The sequence below is a fragment of the Canis lupus genome, chromosome 21 (genome assembly GCF_048164855.1).
Source record: "Canis lupus baileyi chromosome 21, mCanLup2.hap1, whole genome shotgun sequence".
NCBI classification, from domain to species: domain Eukaryota; kingdom Metazoa; phylum Chordata; class Mammalia; order Carnivora; family Canidae; genus Canis; species Canis lupus.
Window position 1 is genome coordinate 22622774 of NC_132858.1, and position 18314 is coordinate 22641087.

An 18314-nucleotide genomic window follows, 5' to 3' on the forward strand; every position below is an offset into this window, starting at 1 on the left:
TCACTAGCAGCGGCGCTCGGCGCGGCGGGGACAGGGCGGAGCGGCCTGCGCCCACGGAGCGCACGACACTGCCCGGGACGCGCAGCCACCCCCGCCCCCTCGGCCGCCCCCTCGGGACCTCCAGCGGCCTCCGCGCGCGCACGGTGAGCGCCACCCGGACCGAGGCGCCGACGGGGAACACGGCCGCTGCCCCGAGCTGCCCCGAGTGCCCTTCCCCCGCCCCCCGCCCCCCGCCGCGGGCCGTCACCAGCGCCCTTCTCCTCCCTCCTCCCGCCCCGCTCGGCGGCGGGGACCGTTGCCCTGGCCGTTGGCGGCCGGCGCTGCCCGGCCCCGCCCCGCCCCCGGCGCGAGCCTCGGAGCCCCGGGGCGGGTAGGCCGGCGGGGGGCGGGGGGCGGGGGGCGGGGGGCGGGGCCGGGCCGGGCGCCCCGCTGGCGGGTCGCGCGCGCGCCCCGGGTGTCTTCCTGCCCGGGCGGCGCGCGCCGGCCCGTCCCCGCCCCGCCCCCGCCCCGCCCCCGCCCCGCCCCCGCCCCGCCCCGCCCCGCCCGCTCGCGCAGCCTCCCGCCCGCTGCGCGTTTTGTCCCGCGTCTCGCCCCGTCCGCCGCCTGACTCGCCGCTCTCGTCCTTCCTCTCTCCCGCTTTTTCTTGTCTCCTCTCCCGGTCTGAAGATGCCGTCGGCCACCAGCCACAGCGGAAGCGGCAGCAAGTCGTCGGGCCCGCCGCCCCCGTCGGGTTCCTCCGGGAGCGAGGCGGCGGCGGCGGCGGGGGCGGCGGGGGCCGGGGCGGCTGCGCCCGCCTCCCAGCACCCCGCGACCGGCACCGGCGCTGTCCAGACCGAGGCCATGAAGCAGATCCTCGGGGTGATCGACAAGAAACTCCGGAACCTGGAGAAGAAAAAGGTGCCAGGAGCTGGCGGGGGCGGGGGGGCTGGATGCTCGGCGGCCCCGGCGCAGCCCCCGCACCCGCGCCCGCACCCGCACCCACGCCGCGCCCCGCCCGCCCGCCCGCGGGCTGCTGCGGGAGGTGCCTGTCACCTGGGCCGGCCGCTCGTCGTCGCCTCCGGCCTCGGGGCTGGGACGTGTGGGGCCGGGCGCGTCCTGCCGCCGGACCTGCGGTGATGCCCGCTCTCCGCCCCGAGGGCCCGCGGGGAGGGTGCGGGGTGCGGGGAGGGGCCCGGGGCTGCCCGGCCGCCTCGGGCCGGGTGCCTCGGGCCTGCCGGCGGCCTCCCCCCCGGAGCCGCGCCGGGGCCTGCTTCTGCACCAGGCCCGGTATTGAGTGGGGCCTCGACGTGCCGCGCACCCCCGGCGCCCCCGTCCGACGGGCGCCCCCACGTTTCCTTCTTTGTTCCGATTGTCTAGGTGCCCCCCCCCCCCCCAGCCCCACGCTCAACTCCATCCCGAGATTCTCCGCAGCGGCCCCCTGCCCCTCCGGGACCGTACAGGGCGGGGGGAGGGAGGCCGCCCGCAGGGGGGCCCGCCGGGGGGCGTGGGGCCGGCGGGGGCCGAGGGGTGGCCGGGCCCGCGGGCACATGGAGAGCGCGTCTAACATGGCGGCGGCCGCGAGCGGAGGGAGCGCTGTGCAGGAGCTGCATTGTGAGCACAAAGCGAAAGCGGAGGGGGAGGGCAGGCACCGGGCGGCCGCCCCGGCCGGCCCTCCGCGCCCCCCTCCGGGAAACACGACAGCCACACCCACGAGCTTTTGGACCCAGTAGTTAGCCGTGCTAGGTCGCCCCGTGAGTTCATCTTCAGGCAGGCCTTTTGTTTTACGCTCTCAGCGCAGGACAGTGCACCTACTGTTCAGAGGGACACGTGTGTGCGTGTGTGTGCGCGCGCGCGCGTGTGTGTGTGTGTGTGTGTGTGCGCACGTAGGGAGAGGGGCTCCGCGGAGTGAGTCAACCATTCAGCCTCCTGTAAGACTGGAGGTGCAAAGGGAGAAGCAAATCAATAGCACAAAACGGGGTAGTTACGTCTGTAGCTACTATGCAAACTTTTTTGCCTTTTATCCTAAAAATGATAACTTTGCTTGCATGACTTGTGCTTGTCCTCTTCTAGTAAAATGTATTTATCATAACATCCTGAATTTTGACGAAGTCCTTTAAAAACGTTTAGTGAGCCATCCGCCTAACCGTATTACTTAAGATGTTGAAGCTGGCCGAAATTTGGGCCGCAGCAAAGAACTTGAAGAAAATGGTGTAGGCCTTAATTATTTTAGTGCTTGTTCAATGATTTTATGTTTTGGGGGGAGTTTTAAAACAAACATTTTTGGATTCGATGCGAATCTGCCTCATTTTCTCTATTTGGGAATTTTACTTGAATTTTTTAGATTTTATTTGAAATACAGACATGCACTACTTGTAGATGAAGTCCAGACATGCACTACTTGTAGATGTCTACCTTTTGGTAATACTTTATTTTGATAAATAAATGTGGTTTATTACAAATGACAAATACTAAATTTATCAGTGGCAACAAAACAAAAGTATTTTACTTGCAAAGTAGCCACATTTAAATATGGAATATGCATGCCCAAGGCCAGTATCTTCTGGGTCAGCCATGTAATTTAGTTTTGCTACTCTGATTTTGAGACTTGGGTATCTTTTTAAATCCTCTTACTACAATAAGCAATCCTGTCAAGCTGGTTGATGCCTGAGCAGTTTAATTTTTAGAATTCTTAGGAATGCATGCCTTCTTTTAGGATAGGAATCAAAAGATAAATAGTAACGATGTAATATTTTAAGTAAAGACTTTTAAATGTAGATATTTATATTTTACCGACTGAAAAATAATTTTTCTGAGTCCTTAGTGTAAAGTCAGGCACTGATTAGCAGCCAGGTTAGTTACGGAGTGACTGAGTCTTGTGCTCCAAATGTGTATGAGAGTTTAGCTTATAGGCCCTATGAGGACTTGACAGTGACAGGTCACTCATGTGTGGATTTATATATGTTGCCTAACACCAGCCCCTGTATTAACCACCCCCCTCCCCCCTTATAGTGAAGAAAGTAATGTAACTGTTACTACAGAGATTATAGACTAGGCTAGTAAGTACTAAAAAGTTCTTGTATTGGTGGAGAGAAAAAAAAAACTACACAAAGTAACAAAAGTACTTCATATCTTCCCCCCCCCCCCCCCCCCATCTTCTCAGTGTTTTGGGTGCTAGTGGAAGGTCAAATTACAGTTAAGTGAGGTTTTTTGGTAACTCACAGGATGAGCTACCTACTTGTTAAATAGCTAAGTTTACATTACTGATGTGACTCAATTACTATTGAAATTGAATTTTAACTTTCTGAGAAACTTAAGGCATTTGGATTTTTCTCTAAGCATATCTGGTTTCTAGTTTAAATTGCATTTTTTCTCTATCTAGATGATTTACTGTGGGAAAGGTTTTAACTGTGATTTTGTAATAGTGAGCATTTCTGATACACCTAAAATAGGATTTACTTTACAAATCAATTTTGAACCTTTGTAGAAATCCTTATGCAGTATAAAGTAAGGTGGTATTTATAACTGGATATCTTTTTATTTCAGTCCACGTAGCAACTTCTATTTGAGCTGTATTTCAGGCTTGCCCTATTCATGAGTCTACTGGACAAAATCTCTTTTTTAATGGATTCTAAAATCAAGTATCCTGACCAGAATTACTTCTAGATATGTAGTATTACTTTAAGACTTGGAGAATTGCAATAATTTTGTTGCATTGCATTTAAAACACAAAGTCATTTGTTAATTTTCTAATAAGTTGAGCCGTGAGGGGAAAGCTAAGCATCTGTTCAGTGAGAATGCATGCTTAACATTAATGAAATATGATCCTATTATGTAATGCAACTAAATGGTCTGGTAGTTTTTGAAATTTGGGCTTATGAAGACTTGGTGTGTGTTTAGCAAAGAGGAGAAATGAAGCTATAATCGAAAGAATGAAGTGCAAAACTCCATTTCTAGATCTTTTAACTTTTATAAGTAATAATTATTTGAGTGATTGCCTCGTTTTCTTCATCAGTTTGTTGGTATAGAACTAGGCTCTAGGCTATGCAAGACAGGATTTTGAAACCAAGCCTTAATTTTAACTGAAGAGGGAGCTCACTTATATGGTAAGATGTAATCAGTTTTGATGTAGAATAAAGACACTAGTTATTTTGGTAGGTGAAAGATTAACCAGCGTTCTCTTGCAAAATAGCCTGAGAGCTTTGTAACCAGTATGTGACCAGAAGTGATAGCCAAAATGTCCTGTTTTTCATACTGTTCCCTAGAGTCTATTTGCTCTTTGTATCTTTTCAGTTAATATACTGGAAAAAGGATGCTGTCATTGTTAGAGAAGATAACATTTCCTTTCAGAGCACTGCAGTGTGCCTCTACTTAGAATTCTCAATGCAGCTGTTCTATAGAATTTGTTAATAAGTATGTTGAAATAAAAATATTCTTAACTATTTTGTAAATAAAATCTTTTCTTGGGGCTAACATCCGAAGTTCTTGACAGTTAAAATATCTGATGTATTCGCTTCTCCCATTGGTTGCATGAACTATTTCTCTGCAATGCAGAGGGCAAGATTACTTTGTTTTGCATTCACCTTGTCACAGGAAAAAAAAAAGAATTTATAATGCTTCATTTGTTTCTCTCTGCCTGCCTGGGTGTGTTGTGTGTTTGTGTGTGTGTGTGTGTGAGAGAGAGAGAGAGAGAGAGAGAGAAGTATTTAAAATTTGAATTTAAGAAGGAAAGGATAAGAATTTCCTCGTGTGCTAACATGGGTATCTTTTTGGCATGAGAGTAGAATTCCAAGTATTGTAATGAGGATGAATTGGTTTAATCTGACCACTGTTATTTTACTGTAGATAATTCCCATGTGGTAAATGCTTCTCTCCGAATACATTTTGTGTGACTTAGAGGTTAAACATAGTTTGTCAGAGTTTTATGTAATTAATGTCACAGTTTATATTTAGAACTAGAGGAAGATTAGTACTGTTTAAAAAAAATTAAATACTTTCATATGTTAAAATTACAACAACAGGGTGTTAATTTTGTTACTATATTGTTAGTAGAATCTAAGATATTTTAAGATCTTACAGTCCTCTTAGCATTTGGTCAAATTCATTTTACAGAAGAGTAAATTGAGATGTTCAGGTAAAAATGACCCAATTTGGGTCAGTGAGTGAATTCCAAGATCTCTTATATTATGGGGGTAATTAGAATTTTAATGCTCTGCAACATAGAAGTCATTTTTCATGTTTAAGCTGATACAAAACCAAGTGAGGCCTTTTACTTTAAATCTTTTAATTGGAGTTCCTCTGTTTTAAAACACTGAAAGCAAAAAGAAAAAGCTTTTTATTTCTTCATTGTTAAACTCTTACTAGTATCTTGTTAAATTTGTTTGTAGGCTGTTCAGGTAGTGAGATCCTGAGAATAACAGTGTAGGTAAAGTCCCATAGTATCGTTGGGACATCTGTATTGTAATAAAATGAACTTTTAAAGTTAAATTCTGAAGTGTCTATGCATAGGTAAGCCCCAAACCCACATTTGCTCTTCTTGACTCAGTCTTGGTATGTTATAGACCAGGTAATTTGGGAAAAGCATTACCAGTGGGAGGAAGTAGAGGAGGTGTGTCAACCTTTCCATCTTAATTCTTGTATTCCAAACTTCTGGGTATTTTTTAATAATTGGTCCCTTTTTGGGGGGGCAACGAATTGTATGTAAGCAATAGAGAAGAAAGAGTAGCAAGAGAGACATTCAGCCAAAGTTGGAATTGTAAATTGCTTGGCTTCTGCTCATTTCTTTATCTCTCCCACTAGTTACTCCGGTGCTTTTGTTGGAGTATGAGCACAAAAACATACATGAAAGAGACTATTGGGCAGAGTTCAGAATTCATATTTCCTGAGGAAAAGGGAAGGTGTGCTTCTTGGCCATGCTCAGCTAAAGTAGCCTGTTTCCTTTAACGTTCTGTACTATCTATTGTCTCTATACTTCCTTCACATTTTCATATTCTTTTATGTTCTTTCTTACCTTATGTGTTTTTCTAAATAGGTAGAAATCTCTGGGGCAGAGATTATGAATGATATCATACTGTGCCTTACACATCGTAGATTCTAAATAAATACTTGTTAGTTTGACTAAATCATTATATAGAAGCATTTGTAGCTTCATCAGCAAAAACCCTGTTAAGGTGGATTAATTTTTCCTGAGGAATTTTCTTTTCTTTTGATCTTTTCAGTGAGTAACGTTGTTGAGTAGGTAACTAGAGCACACTTTAAAATCTTGGTACTATAAGCATGATTTGTAAGTAGCCTTAGGAAGGAGGGACATAGGTGATTCTTGGTATTTGAATCATTGTAAATTATTAGAAATTTCATTGTGTTCCCCATAATGTTGTTATGCAAACATAGAAGTAAATGAAATCTACTTCAATCATTGGGGGAAAACAAAACAAAACAAAACACAACAAAAAAACCCCCCAAACCTTTGGTCTCCATTTTAAATGAATTACAGTTCCCAAGTTTTTACGTTGAACTCTCAACAGAGTTCAAAAAATTCAGTGGTATTGACTCATCCTAAAGGGTAGTTTGGTTTAAGCAACTGATCATTCAAAAGATACTCGTTAAGATTATCAACAATCATTTGTTTTCTAAATGGACAAGCTTTAGACTTTTTATGAATATAATTCAAAGTAAGTGATACTGGAGCTCTTTAACATTATACTTTTTTGTTTTCCTATTAGGGTCAGCTGCTTCCATTCATTCAGACTTAACTACACAATTACAGCCATGGTCGAGGAATAAAGATTTTTACAGGCTTCACCTTCTACCTTTTTTTTTTTTTTCCCTCGTCAGTGGGACAAAAATCTTCTCAAATTAAACTCCTGGTTACTTAACTTGCTTGGAAAAAACATTCTCTTACTGTTTAAGAAATCCTGCATTCTTGACAAGTATTCACTTAGTTTCTGCATTGAGTTGGTCTTAGAGGGCCTGGTTCTCTCTTTAAGTTTTGGGCAACTCTTTATTTATTTTTTTTTTAATTTTATGTATTAATGATAGACACAGGCAGAGGGAGAAGCAGGCTCCATTGCAGGGAGCCCGACGCGGGATTCGATCCCTGGTCTCCAGGATCGCGCCCTGGGCTAAAGGCAGGCGCTAAACCACTGCGCCACCCAGGGATCCCTGGGCAACTCTTTAAGATCTTTTTGTTAGAAGTCACCTCTCAACCCACCCTTCCCCCTGCTCCCCACAGTATTTAATACTTTGTTTTCTGGAACAGAGCAGACTTCTGCTACATGAGAAGGCTTCCAGCATTTGAAGAGAGCTGTTCTGGATCATCTATAGATTGTTGTACTATAGATTGTTGTACCTTCCTTTTTACAATTGAGGAACTTTTCTTATTCTTTCCTGTCTCCTATGAATTTTACTAGCAACTGTCAATTGAATTGGTGGAGGGTGAACAGGAGGCAGTCAGCTGCCTATCATTATGTACCATTATGTGAGTACTGATATTTCTAGGTGAACAGGGAATGTAGGGATTGGGGACTTGAAATAGTATCTGGAAAGGCCACTGAATATTATGGGAAGTTGAGAAGAAAAGAAATCCTGATCTTTTGTTTTTGCATTTGTCTTTCTATAGATTTTTAGTACTATAGAAGTAACTTCTTTAGCTTGGAGAGACACAAAATAACTTAGAGATAGGTGCTTTCGCTTCGGTTTTAACTTTTTTTTTGTCTCAGTTTGGAGATCTCTTTAATTGAGAACAGAAGTTACATAGTTTCCTGGATAGCCAAACTAGTTTTTTCAGATGTTGTCCCCTCCTAATCCTTCTTGTTGTAACAATTTATAATTGTCTAGTTAGAGAATTTTTGTTTTTTTAGAGTCTCTCTTTTGCTATTTCTTTTTAATTGTGTAATTTAAAAAATGTTTTCTTTATTCATTTATGGAATTTTTGGGTTTAGCAGGAAGGAAAGAAAGCTCTGGAGGGTAGCTATTTTGGATATTCATTTTCTGGCACCCTCATAGCACTGTACCAAATTTTTAAAAAACTATTTCAGTAAACCAACTTTTGTGGTGATGAAATCTTTGGGCGTCCATCTCCACTAGAAGGGACGATCTAGTTGTACCGCAATTTAGTAACATAATAATACTCTGGAGAAAAGAGGAAAACAGCAGCAGGGCAAAAATGAAATGTAACAAGGGCTAGAATCCCTAAAGACATAAAGGAAGAACATACTGAGGCACAAATGATTTTTCTGGAATTGATGACCTCAGGCGAGTTATTAATTGCCTTGTCTTTCAGTTTTTAGTTAGGTGAAATCTGATTGATAGTAGCCCTTGCTGATTGGGTTAGTTACTTGATATTTTAAATTTGAATGTCACATAGTGAATACTGTCAACTATTAAAAGCAACAAAGAGGAGATAGGGTGGGACTGGGCAGCACTTGTTGGGGTAATTATTTCGTAGGGCCACATACTGTCTTTTGACATTTACTGGGTATAGTCACATCTCTATCCTGTGGTTCCCTTTTAGAGACTGGATAATCTGGGAAATGGCCTGATTTTTATCTTGCTCATATGGGGTGCTGCAGATGAATATTTAATACTCTCAGGATGCTCAGTAGTTTGAAAGGAACCCTAAATTGAATTTCAAGATAGGTGTTTCAAGGTAGAAAGACTCTCAGAGGAGGTTTTTGTTATCAGTATTGTGATGGGCTTTTTAATGAAGATATCTATTTATGCTGGGAAAATAGCTCCATTTTCCAGAAAAAAATACTTAATATGCATTTTATGTGGATGGTATGAATAATTGACCAATTTGTTAATAGTAGGTGTTAGGTAGTCATGGTCTAGCTTAGGGAAGAAAAAAGCTGTGTTTGTTCAGAGCTCTTTTACTCCTGTCCTTGCCCCCTTGTGTTCATTGGAGTTCATGTTGGATCAGTCATTGTGAAAAGCAAGTTCTTGTTTACATAATTGTTTAGTTCATACTGCTATTTTAACCTCAAATGAACAGTTTTTCTACTTGGACTTAATTTAAGCCATTTGAATGGGATGTGACAGTAGAAATGAAGCCAGTCAAGATAGTGTCATTTGTCTTTGAGACTCTTGGAACTCTTGCAGATACCACATCCTTTTTTGTTGTTGTTGTTTTAAATCTCTGAAAGCTACTTAGGAATAAGCTGGGACTGCAAGCCACTCTCATTTTGAAAGGCAAAAAATTGGACCAGTTGATTGTCCTAAGAGGCTTTCTGTTGCTCGTGCAAAATTTGGCACTCACCAGTACAGTTTAATTATAAAGTGTTCTACACTTCTGAACAGTGCATAATTTAATGAAAGTACTACTGTGAATGGGAGATAGTAACCCCTCAGTGTTCAGATCATAAATGGATCTTTTCTTATGTAAATGACTAGGTTTATTTAGGAAACCACCACTCAACAAGGTTTCTGAGTTTGTTTAAGGCTAAACTTGAACCAAATTGAGGCTGCCATATAATTTTTATGGTCACAATTTGTTTCAGATGTTTGATTCAGAATAATTTATTTCTGTATTCTACTGGACCTAATATTACAAGGGAATTACAATGTATTTGATCTAGGTGAGTGTTTCCTCAAACTTAAGCACACAATTAGAATTACCCAGAGGGCTTGATAAAACACAGAGGCACCTGGGATGGTGCTGGAGACCTCACATTTCTTCTTTTTTTTTTTTTTTTTTTTAAGTGACCTATATACCACCACGAGCTCAAACTCACAACCTCAAGATCAAGAGTTGCATGCTCCATGGACTGAGCCAGCCAGGCACCATGAGAATTTACATTTCTAACAGGTTCCTAGTGGATGCTGATAGGTTGCTGGTTTGGGGACCTCACTTTAAAAATGACTGATTTATAGATCAACACAAGGTCCCTACAATGTAGAGAGCTCATCGTATGTAATAGTGAACAGAGGTTCTCTTAGTTCAAATTCTGTGGTGATAAGTCCCTATAAACCTAAGCAGCCAGGAGATCCTGTATTATACTGATAAAACAAACAAACCAAAACTAGCCCTTTAACGTAGAACAGTTTTTTAATTGTCCCTGCAGTCTTATTAGTAAGTTTGAGTTTCCTTAAATGAGGGCTGTTTATTAGGAACTTTGACCAGACTTAGCATCCTGCTTTTTTGAAGATTAGGCCAGAACAAGGGGATAGGATATTTTTAACAGAATAGCAAATACTAATGGCTATCGAGGAAGAAATGTAAGATTGTAATGAGACTTTTGTTTTACTATGGTTAGAAAAATGTTTTACAAAAGAGCTGTAGTTCCCATCATGGAATTAATGACATTTTTTGATTGCGTCACTATAGCTGCGTTAATTCAACTCACCAGGTATAAGGAAGTGTGGGTCAGCTTTTGAAAATCCCCTTCTAAAGGTCTTTGAGATTTTTCAGTTATCATGACTTTTTAAACATGTTTCTTCTGTCAAAGTAAATTCATTTCTTATGGTGTCAGTGTCAGTCCTCCCTTTAAAAATTATGGCTATTAAATCATGGATTGAGAAATTTGAAACCCGTTCTAGCAACATAAAAGTCAAATTAGATATATGAGTTTTAATGAAATAGATCTTTGTTTTGGCTGCAAAGTTTCTACATAGTTTTGGTGACTGTTCAGTGAAGATCTGTACTGTGAACCTCAGTTGCGCACATAGCAGCTGCTTTCCCTGTCTTTTGATTTCCCTTTTAACCTTGTTCCAGTTGCTCCTGTGTAATAGGTTACTCCAAAACTTACTCCATTTTCTTATGCACACAGATTATGCCTGTTGGGGATTCAGACGGTGCACATGGTGGCATTCGTGTCTTTGCTCTGATTCCTGGCGCCTCAGCTGGGGAGACTAAGGCTTGTTCACCCTCATGTGTGTTGCCTGGGTTAGCATGACTCTAGCACTAGGATTGCTGATCAGAGTTCTTGTGTAAGGCCTCTTCGGGGCTTGGCTGCCTCATGGCATGGCCACTTCAGGGTTATTGGACTCCTTACGGGATGGCTTGGGGCTCCAAACATGAGTGTTTTAGTGACCAGCAAACAGGACAGAGAAACACTGCTTGTATGACACAGCCTTGGAATTCACACAGGATCACTTCTGCTGTACTCTGGTGGTTGAAGCCCACTTAATATTAGTGGCCGGGGAATTGGACTAGTTCTAAGTGGGGGCAATGCCAAGGTCACATGGTAGAAGAGTATGTGGAACTGCAGATGTACCCATCTTCGGAAGATGTCATCTGCCTTAGAGTTTTGGGTTGGATAAATACTAAATTTGTTTTTTTCTTTTTTTAAAGATTTTTAAAAAATTTATTTATTAGAGACAGAGAAAGAGAAAGAGATACAGAGGGAGAAGCAGGCTCCATGCAGGGAGCCCGACGTGGGACTTGATCCCTGGATCCCAGGATTACGCCCTGGGCTGAAGGCAGGCGCTAAACCGCCGAGCCACCCGGGCTGCCCTAAATTTGTTATTTTGTAGAAAATTGGAGCTTTTCTGCCTGAGGATAGCTTGTTGTGATATGAGATAGTATAGATTCATATTCAAGAATTATTGCATGTTAACATCTTGGCAGAATCTTAAAATCTGTCATTCTTAATATCTTTTTTATGGCATGAAGTTTTAGTCTTTTTATTATACAAACGGTGTGTGTTCATTGCAGAATATCTAAGTGTATAAAACAAAGAGAAAGGAAAAAATTTCCACCTATAGTTCTGCCACTCAGGTACCATCCTTGACATTAAAAAAAAAAAAAAACAACCCTTTTCATATATATATTTATATATATACATTTTTTAGGAATTTGATTTGACATTCATTTTGATTGGCATGTATGTTTTAAGTTCTTAAGTCGTTAAATGATAAAGCCAAGCTAGATAAATAAAATTCTATCCTAGGAGGGATACATAGTGTGTTCAACTCTATTACTTTAGATTTAGCAACAGCTTCTTTGAAAAATGTATAAAAAGGAAAGATAATAAATGCCAGCTATAAGCTAATAGCTGTTTTTCTTTTGCCTGGTAGTGAATTCAGATTTTTTGCTGTACTAGCACTACATTTCAGGCCCTCTTTCCAACCTCCTCTCTTTTATTAGCTGTATATTTCTAATAAAGGAATCCTGACTATAATTAGGTATTATTATACCCTAAGTTGTCATCATTAAAAGCAAATCTTGTTTGGTTTTTTATTTCTTAAAAGAAAAGTAGCCTACCTTTTTAAAAAAGAATGAACTGTCTTTATTCATCCTCAAAGAGTGTTCAAAGGCAGTTGATCATATCTTTTTTTACCTGGAATTAGGCCTGCCTTCATTTTTCAACTGGTAAACCTAAATTTTATACTTTCAGCTGGAGGTTATCTTGTGAAATAATCCACCTAAGAATACAATTGGATACTTTCCTCAGCCTTTAATTTTTTTTTTAAGATTTATTTATTTGGCAGCACACGCATGCAGGCGACAACCGGGGGAGCAGGAGAGGGAGAAGCAGGCTCTCTAGCAAGCAGGAAACCTGATGTGGGGCTCCATCCCAGGACCCTGGGATCATGACCTGAGCTAAAGGCGGGCCCTTAACCCACTGAGCCGCCCAGCCTTTAATGTTTTTAATGTTTATCTTGGTTTTATTTACCTCCAAGATAACTAGGAATTGTTAGGCTTTATTTTATTTTATTTTATTTTATTTTATTTTATTTTATTTTATTTTATTTTATTTTATTTTATTTTTTTAAAGATTATTTATTTGAGAGAGAGAATGAGCTGAGGGGGAGGACGAGAAGCAGACTTCCCCACTGAGTGGGGTGCCCAACATGGGGTGCAATCCCAGGACCCTGGGATCATGACTTGAGCCAATGGCAGATGCTTAACCCACGGAACCACCCAGGTATCCCGTTAGGCTTTTTAATTTAGGGTGGAATGGTTATGTAAGTTGACTATTTCTAGTACAAAGGAAATGGATCATTTGACCTAAAATGAATTAGTATTATTTTTAAACTTATTTTGACCCTGAATGCATTTTATCAGAATTATTTTATTTCTTTTTAGATTTATTTATTCATAGAGACACACAGAGAGAGAGAGAGAGAGAGAGAGAGGCAGAGACAACAGGCAGAGGGAGAAGCAGGCCCCATGCAGGGAGCCGGACGTGGGATTCGATCCTGGGTCTCCAGGATCATACCCTGGGTAGCAGGCGGTGCTAAACCGCTGTGCCACCAGGGCTGCCCTCAGAATTATTTTATATTTTGTTTCATGTTAATTTTATTTTTGTGATGGGTAAGGAACAAGTGTATGTTCATAATTTATTGTGATTATATTAATTAAATTTTTCCCCCTTGGGGGTGCCTGGGTGACTCAGTTGGTTAAGCTTTCAACTCTTGATTTCAGCTCAAGTGATGAACTCAGTGTTGAGCCCCATGTCAGGCTCCACATTGGGCATGGAGTCTACTTAGATTCTCTTTCTCTCTCTTTCTGCCCCTCCCTCTGTCCCCACTCTTAAAATAAATTTTCTCCCCCTTAATTTAGGTTTCTATTTACTCCCTTTCTTCTGACCTTTTAAACAATAACTCAGTTCTTGACTATTGCATTCCTTGGGTATCTTTGGGGTCTTATCGAATAGTAGTAGCATGGGAAACTGTCAAAGTTTTCATTTTAGTGAAAATAATGATGACTTAAACCAGAGGTGAGTTTTCTGTTCCCACTGTCACACATTTAATTCCACGGGTGAGAAAATAAAGCAAAGCTGTTGACTAGCACACTATCCATAGGTGAAGTGATAACTCGAAGTATCATGTTATTTAAAAGCATGATGGATGAAGCACATCAAAGATAATATGCACTTGGGTTTTATTCAGGCGAAAATACGCTTTTTATATCAGTCTCATGAATTCTTTGGCAAGGGGCAGGAGAGGGACAAGAGAATTCAGCACTATAAAATGTCTGATATGCTCCTGTATCAGGATTGTAACCAAATTGTGGCCCTCATTTGTGTGGGTAGGAATCATTTGTGCAGGCCATCTGATGCATATCTTTTTTGAAAAACCTAAAGAATAAGCAATGTTATGTCATGTCATTGGCTTGTACAAAATTTGGTGTCATTCTACAGGGGCTAGAATACCTACATTCGTTTTTTTAGCTCACTATTAAACTAACTTATTTTATGCATTAACTTAAATTGAAGTTAACTAAAAAGTCAAGATTTGAGATGAACTTTAGAGGATTTTATAGGTTTGTTATTTCAGCATGGTTAGGCTGGCATATACTTTAATGTGGGGCATAATTATTATTTTTTTTCTCTTAATATAGGGCAAGCTTGATGATTACCAGGAACGAATGAACAAAGGGGAAAGGCTTAATCAAGATCAGCTGGTAAAGATGCTATATTTTATTAAAGACTATATATGCTCACTGTTTTTAATAAGAAAATTAATTTGTAGTTCTTTGTGTTTTTAGTAAAGTTGGGTTTTGTCTCTGCTATTTTAGGATGCCGTATCTAAGTACCAGGAAGTCACAAATAACTTGGAGTTTGCAAAAGAATTACAGAGGAGTTTCATGGCATTAAGTCAAGATGTAAGTAAAAGACCATAAATATGTTTATGAAACATTAAAAATAAGGAAAGCAGAAATTTTGTTGTTGCTTTGGGGTTTTGTCCTTGCATTACCATTGATAAGTTCACAGCAAATGGAGAGAATTGGATCCAGGTATACCTAAGATGCTTTCCAATTCTGTAAAGTTTAATGTAACACCTGATAGATGCCTGAGGACTGAGGTTTCAGATATGACAAACATATGTAGTAGTTACCCTAAATATCTCATTGTTAAAAAAACAATTAGCTTTTATGTATATACATACACAGACACATAAACTTATTTTCCATATATTCCTTGTATGTAAACATTTACTTTCCACATATTCCTTTATGCCTAGTGACCATCCTACCAAAGTTTCTATATGAACTTTCAGAAAATAGAGTTTTGTTTTTATAATTGGTAATTACAGCTTCCATTAGGGATCTTGTTATGTGGAGACTGGGATACATTGCTCCTTTTTTTTTTTTTTTAAAGATTTTATTTATTCATGATAGTCACAGAGAGAGAGAGAGAGAGGCAGAGACACAACACAGGCAGAGGGAGAAGCAGGCCTCATGCAGGGAGCCCGACGTGGGATTCGATCCCGGGTCTCCAGGATCACGCCCTGGGCCAAAGGCAGGCGCCAAACCACTGCGCCACCCAGGGATCCCTACATTGCTCTTGTAGCAACTTGTGATCTGACAAAGTGGTGTGTTTTCCTATACATATTTTTTTTTTTTTTAAGATTTATTTATTTATTTATGGTAGACAGAGAGAGAGAGAGAGAGAGAGGCAGAGACACAGGAAGAGGGAGAAGCAGGCTCCATGCCGGGAGCCCGACGCAGGACTCGATCCTGGGACTCCAGGATCACACCCTGGGCCAAAGGCAGGCGCTAAACCTCTGAGCCACCCAGGGATTCCCCCCTATACATGGTTTGATGTGATAGAAGGCTTTGGGAACAGGACGAAAATTAAATACAAGCAAAATCAAATGATTTGTTGAAAGTTGAGACCAGAAAATTCATATCCTTCTAATTAGCTTATTTGGAGAAAGATTAATAGCATTGAAATACAAGGTTGCTCTGATTTAGTAAAATGAATCAACAAAACAAAATTTATTATGTGATGAGAGACATTGCAGTACAGAGATATAAAGTTCTGATTCTGGAACCACACTGTTGAATCCTGATTCTGCCACTTTTACTTAATAATTGTAGGACTTTGAGTTATTGAACTTGTCTATCCCTAGATCATTCAGGGTTTTCCAGAGAAACAGAATTAGTAGTATCGGAAGAGAAGTAGGGAGAGGGGCTGTGTCACACTGCCTCAGTTTTCTAATCTGTTAAATGGTGATAATAATGGTCCCTACCTCATTATACGGTTATGCTTGGAATAGTATTTGGTGCATGGCTAATATATATTATGCACTTAATACTGTTACTTATTAAATTTGATTAAAGGTGGAAAGAAAGTCTTGGTAATATCCCTCAAAATGGAATGAAGGAAACTTAATTTACATCCAAGTAAGGAACTGTTCTTCACCTAGGTCAGAACCTCAGGCTTGATGAATCCTGACCAATTTCTTTTTATGATTTAAAAAAAAAATGGATCATAGAAGTAGGATTGCTGTACAGTTTAATAATAGAATCAGTCTATTCCTCAAGCTGCTAACACTGCATAAGTGAAAATACTTGTATTCTCCTTTGCTTCGGTTTTAACGCTGGTATTTTCAGGAGCTTTTCACTGATTGTTTAACTTCATTGGCAGTCTTTTTTATTGAACTCTGAACCTTTATTGCACTTTCCCACAATTGTTAAACACCTTTTTTGTTTTAATTCAAGAGTTCTTTAACCTAGCTCCAGCCTACCTTTTTGAGTTTCCATTTTCTTTCTTAAGCTGCTCATTTTATCCAAAGTGGCATTCTTTATCTTATTTCTTTTGCTTTCTTGACTTATTTCACATTTCCTGCCTCTCTTCCTGTATTTCCTGCCTCTGGCTACTGGCTGCCTCTCTACCATAAAATTGCACAGCCCTGACAGGCCCCGTTCCGCAATAAGATTGAAAGCTCATCTATCTTAGGGGTAGATGTCATGTTCTCCTTGAAAGTTTTCTGTACTGCCCTAGCTTAGATTTCGTCTCTGTTCATCTGTGGTATTCACTTGCCACTTACTGCTAAATATCATTTAATCTGCTACCCTCTTTGCTGCCATCATAGCAGACTTACTCTTCTTTCTTATCGCAGACTTCATTGTTCTCCTAGGTTTCTTCCCCATTTCTGCCTTTATTGTACATTTCATATATCTTTATTTGGTTTTCTCGTCCTAGTGAGGCTTGAAAAAGGGGAGAAGGTCTGAGGGAAAACACTTTCATGGCTCTTGGAAAGTCTGACCTTTCTTTGACCCCAAGCTGAGCTACATGAGAAAAGAGAGACGTACTTGGGTTTGGTTGATGCTCTCCCTTTACCTTCCCAGGAAAGCAAAAGACTACTAGTAGGAAGAGAATGGTGGGGAAAAAAATGTGTGTGTACTTAGTGTGGAAAAATATATGTGTATTTAACATATATCTATCTTCTACTACAAGTCCATTTCTATTTTTTTTTAATTTATTAATATTTTTTAAAGATTTTATTTATTCATGAGAGAGAGACAGAGAGAGAGAGAGAGGCAGAGACATAGGAAGAAAGAGAAGCAGGTTCCATGCAGGGAGCCCGATGTGGGGCTCGATCCCGGGACTCCAGGATCACACCCTGGGCTGAAGGCAGGCGCTCAACCGCTGAGCCACCCAGGCGTCCCAATTAATTATTGTTTTTAAGTACGTTCCACATTCAACATGGGGCTTGAACTCATGACACTGATGTCAAGAGTCGCATGCTCTACTAATTGAGCCAGCCATGCATTCCCTAGTCACTGTTTTCAAAGTTGGGATGATAGAGTACTAGCAGCAGATTGTTGGGGGCGAGGAAGGCAGTGATGGGTTTTAGCGTCTCTTTGTGAGTCGAAGTCGGTTATTTAAAGTGAAAAATTGGTACCATTTTTTTTTTCCATAGGAAAAAAACAGATGATGTATTAAACTCTTATTTGTAAGTTGGGAATCATCATTCTATATATCAGCATCACAGAACTCTGAGTGAAATATGTTGTATATACGTTGGATATAAAGTTGGTTGAACTAAATTAGGAGTTTTGTGAAATTCATTTCAGTGTCGTAAGCTTTTGTTTTTATGCAGATTCAGAAAACAATAAAGAAGACTGCACGTCGGGAGCAGCTTATGAGAGAGGAAGCGGAACAAAAACGTTTAAAAACTGTACTTGAGCTCCAGTATGTTTTGGACAAATTGGGAGATGATGAAGTGAGAACTGACCTGAAGCAAGGTTTGAATGGAGTGCCAATATTGTCTGAAGAAGAATTGTCGTTGTTGGATGAATTCTACAAATTAGCAGACCCTGAACGGGACATGAGCTTGAGGTATAGTGGTATTTGATAGTAGAAACTTCTAAATGTTGACTTGACAACTAAAAGGTAACTAATTAACTTTTCATTATTATTACAAGGTTGAATGAGCAGTATGAACATGCTTCCATTCACCTGTGGGACTTGCTGGAAGGAAAGGAAAAGTCTGTATGTGGAACAACCTGTGAGTATTAACAGAAATTTTTGTTTTGTAACTAAGAATCTTTAAAGATTAGTTTTTAAATAAAAAGCAGTATAATATGAGAAATTTCCGAACTGTGTAAACATTTACCTACTGTTTACTTTTTTGGGCTTATTCCCTTTTTTTTTCTTGTTGCT

The 18314-nt window shown here is 40.9% G+C and overlaps 1 protein-coding gene across 1 annotated transcript in view; it reads left to right on the forward strand.

The window, feature by feature from the left end:
- The first annotated feature begins 666 nt into the window (after positions 1–666).
- CAPRIN1 (cell cycle associated protein 1) overlaps positions 667–18314 on the forward strand; it is a 36820-nt gene continuing 19172 nt past the window's right edge. The window contains exons 1-5 of the mRNA XM_072791088.1: positions 667–897; positions 14261–14323; positions 14438–14524; positions 17752–17990; positions 18077–18159. Of these exons, the coding sequence (XP_072647189.1) occupies positions 667–897; positions 14261–14323; positions 14438–14524; positions 17752–17990; positions 18077–18159 (703 nt within the window). The remainder of the gene's footprint in view (positions 898–14260; positions 14324–14437; positions 14525–17751; positions 17991–18076; positions 18160–18314) is intronic.